At 45.6% G+C, this 10232-nt stretch overlaps 1 protein-coding gene across 1 annotated transcript; it reads right to left on the bottom strand.

Annotated features, from left to right (window-relative positions):
* Nucleotides 1–1214: 1214 nt before the first annotated feature.
* Nucleotides 1215–4229, bottom strand: LOC146360905 (uncharacterized). Its single transcript, XM_084922426.1, has one exon. The coding sequence runs from the start codon at nt 2892–2894 to the stop codon at nt 1227–1229; it is 1668 nt and encodes a 555-aa protein (XP_084778552.1). The 5' UTR covers nt 2895–4229; the 3' UTR covers nt 1215–1226.
* Nucleotides 4230–10232: the final 6003 nt, after the last annotated feature.

Raw genomic sequence — 10232 nt, 5'->3', positions numbered from 1 at the left:
ATTTGTGCATAGCACGGCTAGCAAATGCTACAGCAACGTCTTTGCCATCCTCATCTTTCTGCATTAATGCTGCTCCAAGACCAGCATCGCATGCATCAGTGTGAATGAAGAATGGACGCGAAAAATCTGGGAACCTGAGGACTGGTGCTGAGGTTATAGAATGTTTCAGAAAGTCCACAGCTGCCTGGCACTTGTCATCCCAGTGAAACTGCACGTCCTTTTTAGTGAGGGCGAAGAGTGGCTCTGCATGGCGGGCATAGTCCTGTACAAAGCGGCGATAGTAGCCAGTTAGGCCAAGGAACTGTCGCACCTGCTTTGTTGTGGTCGGCACTCTGAAGTCAGTCACAGCTCTCACCTTGTCAGGGTCAGGATGAATGCCAGCCGGCGTAACCCGATAACCAAGGAAGGTGAGTTCTGAAAGGCAGAATTGGCATTTGCTCAGCTTTAAAGAGAGGCCAGCGGACTGAAGCCTACCAAGGACCTCTTTTAAGTCAAGCAGGTGTTGCTCAAAGGTCGGTGATGCGACAACAATGTCATCTAGATACACCGCGCAGGACTTATAAATCAGGCCAGCTAGAACATTGTTCATAAGCCGCTGAAAAGTCGCAGGGGCGTTACACAGGCCGAAAGGAAGGACTCTGAACTGAAATAGGCCACAGTGCGTGATAAAAGCAGTCTTTGGTTTAGCTTCTTCAGCAATGGGGACCTGCCAGTAACCTCGAGCGAGGTCTAGTGTTGTGAGAAACTTCCCTCTCGACAGAAAGTCCAGTGATTCATCCACTCGCGGGAGTGGGTAAGAATCCTTCACGGTCAGCTGATTCAGACCACGGAAGTCAACACAGAACCGTGGTTCACGGGGGGGTTTGTTCACAATGACCACGGGGGCTGCCCATGGTCCTGATGCAGGTTCGATGATGTTATCCTGTAGCATTTTTTCCACTTGCTCTTCTATGATTTGCTTTTTAGCTGGTGAGGTGCGGTATGGTGGCAAGTTAACAGGCTTTGCATCCCCAGTTACAATGACATGTTCTGCCAGAGAAGTGCGACCAAGGTGGCCATCAAACAGGTCACCAAAACTATTTAACAACTCCAACAGTTCTTCCCTCTCCTCAGAATCCAAGTTAGCTTCTCCAGCCTTATCATGGAGGGAGAGCTGCGGGGTGTTCTGCAGGGTCATAGTTCCACACTCAAGATCAGCTTCCACAAAGCCATTTTCACAGAGTTCATCAAGACATGGGGGGGTTATCATCCATAATTACAGTTCTTGTTGGGACATGTATTGTTAGTGAAGTGCGAGTCATAAAGTCCATCCCAAGAACAAAGGGGGATGACAGGTCCTGCACTATCACAAACCGCTGATAGACTCGCTTGCCCATAAATCCAATGGTTAACCAGGTTATTCCCAATGGACTGCAGTTAGTGCCATTGGCCAGTCTTATGGGAGGAGAATCCCACGGATTCTTTAATGACTGATTTCGGTTTTTCTCAGACAACAGGTCTGCATTTACTGCTGAAAGAGATGCCCCTGTATCTAGTGTGGCATCCAAAGCTGCCCCATTAAAGTTCACTTTAACTCTGAGAGGGGTGTTCCACGATGCTTGCGAAGTTCCATCTTCAACGTGATTGAGCACTGGTGGCACACTTTGATCTGACAAAGGCGATGAGGGCTGAGTTATTGGCTGGGGGGAGGGTTGCCCCTGTGAAACACTCTCCCCCCCCCTGAAGTTTCCCGGCCTCCTGCCAGCTGCTCTCGTCTCCCTGACAACGCCAGTTTCATCTGGATCCGCAGGCTGAGTTACTGGATGTTGGTCAGGAGACAGCGTTTGAGGAAGCTCCGGAGCCATCCTGGGAGAGTGTCGAGCTCCCTGAAAATCAGTGGAACAGTTAGGGCACGTACGAGATGTAACACCAGGCATGGCACATTTGAAACAGCGGGGTCCTCCCTCAGCTCTGTTTTTCGGCTGAGCTCGGGAAGGCTGTGAAAGGCTGGTGCCAAGAACAGAATGCAGCTCGTGGGCACGCAGCACTAGATCAATTACTGACTTTACAGGCGTTCCATACAGTGCTACTCTGTACTTCTCCACTGCGTGTTTACAGATGAGCTCAATTTGCTCCCGTTCAGATGGTGGGTTCCTCAGTCTCCTAAATTCACTGAGCACATGGGCAACAAACGTTGGCAGAGGCTCTTCGGGGTGCTGGAAACGGTCCAGGATGCCTCTCAAAATCTGCTCCTGGTTGTCAGCAGGCAAGAAGACAGTTCTGAAAAGTTCACAAAACTTAGCCCATGTAGATACATGAGGAATGAGCACATTAAACCACTTTCTTGGTTCCTTAGCTAGGAAGTGTGGCAGCTCTCTGAGGATTTGGGCGTCTGTTAGGTCTAAGGAGGTTTTGTAAGCATTAACAGACTGTAGCCATTCTTCTGGGTGAAGACTGCCATCATTAGCGAACACATTGGGCTCCAATTTAGCTTGGTGCAATGCCGCAGCAAGGACTCTGGTTGTATTAATTAGCTCCAGCGAATCTGACTGGGATTGGGATTGGGACAAGGCCCTGGCGGGCTGCGTGGGGCCAGGTGCTGAGATAGATTGCTCCGTTTCCCTGGTTGGTAGGCCTGGCACATATGGAGTAGAGGAGGCCTGAGGAAAAGGGTGAGTAATCTGGGCAGCTGGTACTTTTGGGACTGGTCTTTTTTGTTGAGTCCACTGCTCCAAAATATTCCTCTGGAGGTCCAAAGAGTCATGAAGGCACTGCTGAAGCATATCAACCTCTGCTTGCAGACTTTGCACTTTATGCCCAAGGTCAGCAGTACTATGTCTGGCAGTAAGTCGGTTGGGGTGTAACATAAAGTCTATATCATCACACATGTCAGTCAAGTCAGGCTGAGTAGCCATAATACACACTTATCAAAAACCCAAATCTATATAAGGTAGCAGTTGTGCTGAAATCAACTTCAGTTCTGGTCACACAAAAATATACAAAACATGTGAATTCTTAAGTTTAGCTACAAATGTTTTATCTGACTTTGAAACGTGGAGGTCGAAGGAGTAAACACCCCAGATCAAAAGCATTTAGGTGTAAAATAGAGCCAAACTTACGAGTAACTGTGTATGAGTAACACCTTTTCAAGTCAGATGCACTTAAAACAGCATCTCAATAAGAACAGTTAAGCCAGTGAGAATCAATAGCAAATCAGTTTGAAATATAGACAGTGTTTTTTTTGTTTTTTTTTTTAATATACACTCACAACATCAGTTCAGCGATTTTCCAGAGGACTCCAAACTTGTCCAGTCCTGACACGACATAGAGCTGTGTCCCGTGATAAAGTTCCCACTTGCAGAGACCGTACGAACGAAGCAAAGTCTGCAGCATGAGCTCAGCTGGTGAGGAAGGATAAATCCGGTGCGCTTCACTTCGCATACATGCAGTTCAGAAACTATGAAGAAGCGGCATCCGTCTCGCGTCCAAGTAGCGTGAATCCACGTTAATCCAAAAATGTCGCAGTAAAGGCGCTCAGCAGATAACGATAATACATCCCGAAAACAGCGCTGCGGCGGCTTCACTCGTTGCCGTGGAAACACACCTCCGTGATCCGGCGAATCGGACGTCCGCGTCGAGGCCAGCCTGGTCTGTTTCCGCGAAGTATGGCAGGCTACTACTAGATCTACTTTGCCGCGATGTACCTTTTAGTGTATCAATCATCAGCTGCTCGAAGATACTGCATACTGAGGTCCAAGAGAAGATGTTCGGGCGCCATTTTGTAACGTCGGGTTGCGTTTAGTGGTTGAGAGGAGGCGGCAAAACACTTAGCAGGGTAGCCAAAAGAATACACACTTGCGCTGGCGTTGGGAATTCCACAGTGTGTTCTTTAATATACCTTCTCTTCATCAACCATATAAGCCCGGTTGAACAGCTGCAGCTTAACAAACATAGCGCACAGTGTTCGTACAACCCATAACGTTGCAAACAAAGATGTCTGGAGAGGTAAAACATAAAATCCGTCCCTCCTCATGCACTAGCGTGCAAGCACATGTCCACACAATCACAGAGAGAGAGAGAGAGCAGTGGCACAAACTGATGACACCATCAACCCTCGACTTGGGTGTCTTAAAGGGACACCACACCATAGTGGCTGTTACAAACCCTAACCCATGGTCATTATTTGATCAAAGGTTAGGGTTAAAGTAAGATCATAAGCCATGCCCTAACCCTAAGAATGATCTCAAAAGGTAAGCTGATCTGTACTTGAATGGGAGACTGCCTGGGAATACCAGGTGTTGTGAGTTTACATACAAGGAATAATAAGGTCCTCATACTACCATCTTAGTCCAGTCGAGTACTTTGCTCTCAGACTAAGGGCTTACTTGAAGTTCTAGGACATTTAGCAGTAGAATAGGAGGCAGAGCCTTCAGTTTTCAGGCCTCTCTTCTGTGGAACCAGATCCCAGTTTGGGTTTGGAAGACAGACACTATCTCTACTCTTTAGATTAGACTTAAAACTTTTTGATAAAGCATATAGTTAGACCTGGATCGGATGCCAGGGCCCACATGATCACGATAACACCTGTGAGTACTTGTTGGTCAGACCATTCCCACCTTTGATCTCAGCTACACACCTATAAAGCTTAACGACTTCACTAACTTGAAATGAAAATGAAATAGCCTTTGTGGTAGTTCATGCTAGTGTACACACACACTCACATGGTGAAAGCAACACCAGCTGTGTTACCCCTGCTGGTAAAAAAAGTCATCCTTTTGCTTCGCAGAGAGCTGTCACTCCTCATTCTCCTTCTTGCAAAGATCTTCCTTCGCCAAGATTAAATATGCGGCTTGGACAGCAGGGCGGAGATATGCTGAGTGTGTGTAACAACCCCAGCTGGAAGCCAACTATCTTTTAGCTCCAGTGCTCATCCAAGGGATTGTGTGATACGTCCAGAATGTACAGACAAGCAAGGTACACCACAAACGCTGGAGTAGAGGAGGGGAAAAGCGAAACGTGGAAAATCCCTCCTCTGGGCCTGCTGCCTCAAAACTGACGTCGGGTGCACTTGTACTCATTTGGTCGTGCGAACGTTCAGTCTCATTTATTTTTTCTATCTCTGTCTGTGGTTCACACACCTTGTCGTCCTCCTTGGCCCGGACAGCTGCTCCATCTCTCATCCTTTCATTGCTTCTTCCCCTGACTCTGCCTCTCTCTCACACACACACACACACATTGCTTAAAGAGGCACGAGGCTGGGGTTTCTCACTCTGCGCTGACGTAGACAGATGCGAGATTCCCATCGTTACCTCTGCCCATTTATCATCTGCAGCGGTACAATTACATAACTGTGTTTACACGCGAGAGGAGTCGGGTTCCAGCAGGAGACAGTAGTGAAGCGAAGGAGCAAGTCAGCGAGTGCGCTGATGTCACATTTGTGCTCGCTTGTGTATGTGCGCTTTCACTCCCACTCTCTAATAAACACGTTTGGCCCACCCAAAAGGGCACGTAAACATCACATGTGCTCTTTTAAGACAAAATAAACAAAACTGCAGTACTCATACGGTCCCCTAACTTTGTCCTCACGGTCGACCGCCATTCATAAAACCGTTAAAATGAGACATTTTCACATGCGTGCTCAGTTTTTGGACATCCCGAGAAAGAAGAATGAGCGAGGTTGTATCATACCCTACATGTGGGCTTTGGTGTGAGTCTGATTGGCTTGAGCATATGTTTTTTTTGTGCCAGTGTGAAATTTATCGATGTGCATGTGTGCCATCAGACTTGTTTTCCACCGACGGCCTCATCAGACTCCAGATTCCAGTTGTTTTCTTTACCTCCCTGACTCATCTAATTGTTTGGTGTGATTTACGTGGCGGTTATCCAGGCATGCTTTCTGAGCAGGCCAGTGACAGAGGGGAGGATTACCAACAACCCTCACCAGGAGACATTAATAGTGGGATGAGAGTTTAGACCCGAGTGAGTTACGGAGTTACATTAACTCAATGTCTTCCTCGTGGTAATAACTCCTGAAGCACTCTCACCCATCTGTCGTGCTTTCTCTCTGACGACATATCTTCTGTGTTTTTCCTCAGTTTGGCTTTATACCCTTGCGCACTCTGAATCCACTGGGGACACATTTTAGTTCCTTTTTCCAAATACCTCGCATAACTCGAAGCATGAGACAGAATAGGGAGTTCTGCCCAGTTCTTTATATTGCACTGCAAAACATATCAATCATTAGACGTCAGCAGTTCTGCGTTTTTCAGAGAGCAACACGATGGATCAGAGAGGCCGAAATTAAACAGCATCCAGCGACCAGTGTTATGGTGCCCGGGGTCGCTTCCATCATCCCGACATGTGTGAAGGTAATCAACCCGGTGCGTGACGGAGAAGTGAAATCTGGCGTTGTGTTAAGGACTCAACAGACCCGAGCTGTGCAGAGTGCCGAAAAGCTGAACAAACACTCCTTTGCACAGTTTTCTTAATGAAATAAAATGTGTCCAAAAGCTAGCCATTTTTTAAAAAAAACTTAGTTAGAACATAACTGTTTGCTACTTGTTTCCTGGTATTTATGCTCAACCAGGGAGTCATGTTATTTTAGGTAAATACTGTATGTCAGAGATAAACAGCTCAGGTCTGGTTATGTAAGTAAGCAGCTGATGTGTGAGGCACTGGCCATTATGGGAGCAGAGGGAGAGGAGAGGAATGTGAAGCACTTGTGAAGAAGACGTTGATGCCTTATCTGTCCGAAGACGGGCCGGACAGATAATTCGTGCTCACCTCATCCATTTAATTCTTTGCGTACTTGCGCCTTGATTTAAGGTTCCCTCCACCTGCCGCTGTCTTCTTTTGATGGATGCTCATGTTCTTAGAGGTTATGCAAACACTCCAAGGCACACAGTTTGGTTTGTTCCAGTAAATTCACGTCTTTGAACGTTTCGTTTGAATACATTTAAATCAGTTTCAGAAGCACTGCTCTTTATCATGTGGAGGATCTGCTGTCCTGTGGCCACACGGCCAATCAGAAACCACGTCCTTAAAGAAAGCCTGTTACATAAGAAGAAGCCATGTCTCATATGGCCGTACTAGAAAATTTGCTGTTGATTTTGGCAAAATGTCCATCAGCAGTGACGCCAAGTCAAAAGGCAAGCTGTCACCACTCCTCCCCTCTTAGACTCTGTGTGAATGAACACTTGGCTCCATAAATCTTCAGCTTTTGATTCACCCCAAACATTTCGTTCCTTCAGAGGTTGGTTTTCAGAGAAACTTATCTGACATTGATCAGTCAGCACCAAAGTGGTTTTGTGAGACACACGGAAGTGATTCGGGTTTATTACATAACTGACATTTACACAAATTATGACTGAATTGTTTTGTCATCCATGCATGACAACTACAGTACGGTTAAGTTTAGATTATAGAAATAAACTCTCATTTGCTGGCAGCTTCAAATAACTCAAATTTTAACTTACTTACTATTTTGTTAAGTTAAAAATGTCAAAAAGATAAAATGTAAAGGAAAGAGAATAAGACAAAAAGACAGTAAAAACAACTAAGAACAAAAACGACAGAGGCTGTTAAAACAACAACAACAAAAAAAGTTTGAGTCAACATGTGCAAAAAGCCAGTCCATAAAAATGTGTCTTCAGTAGAGATTTAACATGTTCCCGTTTTTGTGCAGATCTGATATTTAGCGGCAGACTATTCCAGAGTCTGGGACCTGCCACAGAGAAGTCTCTGTCACCGTGGGATTTAAGTTTAGACCTTGAATGGATAACATTAGTTTTAAACTAGACCTCATGGTGCTTTCTGGAGCATGAATAGATAGCAGCTCAGATGGGTAAGAAGGGGCTCAGCCATTTAGTAAAATGGCCTGTATTTGTATAGCGCTTTACTAGTCCCTAAGGACCCCAAAGCACTTTACACAACCAGTCATCCACCCATTCACACACACATTCACACACTGGTGATGGCAAGCTACATTGTAGCCACAGCCACCCTGGGGGCGCACTGGCAGAGGCGAGGTGATTTAAAAACAATAAGTAACATTTTATATTGGATCCTGTAATTAACAGGAAGCCAGTATAAAGACGACAACACTCGGGTTACATCCTCCTTTCGTTTCATACCAGTCAGCAGATGAGCAGCTGCATTTTGGACCAACTGGAGATGATAAATAGAGGACTGGTTCAAACCGAAGTGCAGAGTCATCTGCTGTTTCCACCTGTGCCTGATTACCCAGTCAGCCCTGTGTATATGGATCAGAGGGAGGCCACTACAAGGCTTTTTAAAACAATTCTCTACACATTTAATTTCAGAAATTACCTTTTTTCCCCCCAATATGCCTGCGTTCTACATTTTTTGTAGCCATCATGCACTGCCATGTCTCTACAGTGGCCCAGAATGGACCAACCAAGCAGTAGCTCTAAAAAGGGCCTCTTCCAGTCTTTCCCATCATTCCCATAAAGCAGGGGTGGGGGAACTCCAGTCCTCAAGGGCTGGTGTCCTGCAGGTTTTAGATGTGTCCTTGATTCAACACAGCTGATTTAAATGGCTAAATGACCTCCTCAGCATGTCTTGAAGTTCTTCAGATGACTGGTAATGAACTAATCGTTTGATTCAGGTGTGTGGTACTCAGTGTTGGGACTAACGCGTTATTAAGTAACGCGTTACAGTAACTACGTTATTATTGTGGTAACGAGCACGGTAACTAGTTATTATGCCAAAATCAGGAACGCGTTAGTCGTTACTGGGATTTAGATAGGGTCGTTACTCGTTACTTCGTGTGGTGGCTATCGCGGAGCTTCCACAGATTCAGTAACATTAGCAAGTGGTGGAGGCCAGCAGGTGGATGAGAGAAAGGGGAGGCAGGAGGAAAAGAGACCCGAGGCGGCCGCCGGTCCAAGTGTGAACTGAACTTCAGGTAAGAAGTTATGACCTGCAGTCTATCTGGGTCAGATATAAACCAAGTTTAGGGGGAGTTTATTTTCGTTATTCTGACTTTTTCCGTACTGCGTACTAGCTAGCATGACGGAGTTTCTATACAGCTGGGTGGGTGCTATGAAGTTAATGATGTTTAACTTTATTTTGTTCATAAGTTATTAGAGTTGCCAACCGTCCCGTCTGGTATTCAGAGAAAATATTACGCGTTTCTTATTGAGGTGAAAAGGAACAGTTTGTCCCGTAATTCAGCTACAATGAAAAAGGCACAAAGCTGGAGTTATTCTGTGTCTTTGCTGCACAGCTGCCTCTTCTCCTCTCATTCTCTCCCCTCTCTCTCCTGTTTCTACTTCAATCATGAAAACTGATCAATGATCAGCTGATCGGCTCTCTTGTTTGTTTATCGCCCACTTTGCGCCGAAAGAGGAAACCAGCGGATGTCGCGCTAAACAACAGCAGCACGTTTAAGCTTGATCAGCTGTTGTTAGAATTTATTTAATATTAATTTCTAGTATCAGCTGATGTTTGCTGGAGCCACAGCTGCAAAAAAGCTGCTGGTCATGATGTCGGTTTGGTTATCTGGTGAGAGGGAAACATGAAGATGAAACCAGGAGATGTCTTTACTGAATCATCAGAGCTGAACAGGTGATGGAGAAACAGGTTTACCTTTTAGGTGACATGAATGAGTTGAAGGGAAGTTATGAACTGTTTCTGAGAGACAAATAACCCCAGGATCCTTTTCTAAGTAGCTGACAGCTGGTAACTGTGCAGGTGCGGATCTAGCAAAGTTTTGCCAGGGGGGCAGGTAGGGCATTAACAGGGAGAGGTGGGCACAAAGAAATACTTTTCTTTCTTATTCTCATTTAAAATGACTAGCTTTTAAAAAATAATTATCTGAATCTTACAACAAACGATTGATAGATTGATGCATATATACCATCAAAACAGTGAACATCACTGTCACAACAGTGTTTATTTTCATTCAAAGGCTTTATGATTTTTGCTATAATGGTGGGCCGGTCTATAGTCAAAATGCCCGGGCCAATTTTCTGTCCCAGTCCAGCCATGTATGCAGCTCATCTGCAGTCTGGTGTTACCTACATCTTCCTCTTCAGAAGGCAGAATTTCCGAGTTCTGAGTACAATCGAAAGCACCACGACTGCAGTTTTTGTGTTGGATGTAAAAGGCGCACATGACGCTGTGACGTAGGCTAGAATCATGGCAGCAGTCAATGACGGTCCAGGCGTGGGATTTCTCTCGTGGAAATATGCACATTATCTTTTCCTCTCTATTGGTAGGTGGCACAGTGC

The sequence above is a fragment of the Perissodus microlepis genome, chromosome 23, assembly GCF_051167445.1.
Source record: "Perissodus microlepis isolate ML-2025 ecotype Zambia chromosome 23, ASM5116744v1, whole genome shotgun sequence".
Taxonomy (NCBI): Eukaryota; Metazoa; Chordata; class Actinopteri; order Cichliformes; family Cichlidae; genus Perissodus; species Perissodus microlepis.
This window is presented reverse-complemented; position numbering and strand designations above follow the sequence as displayed.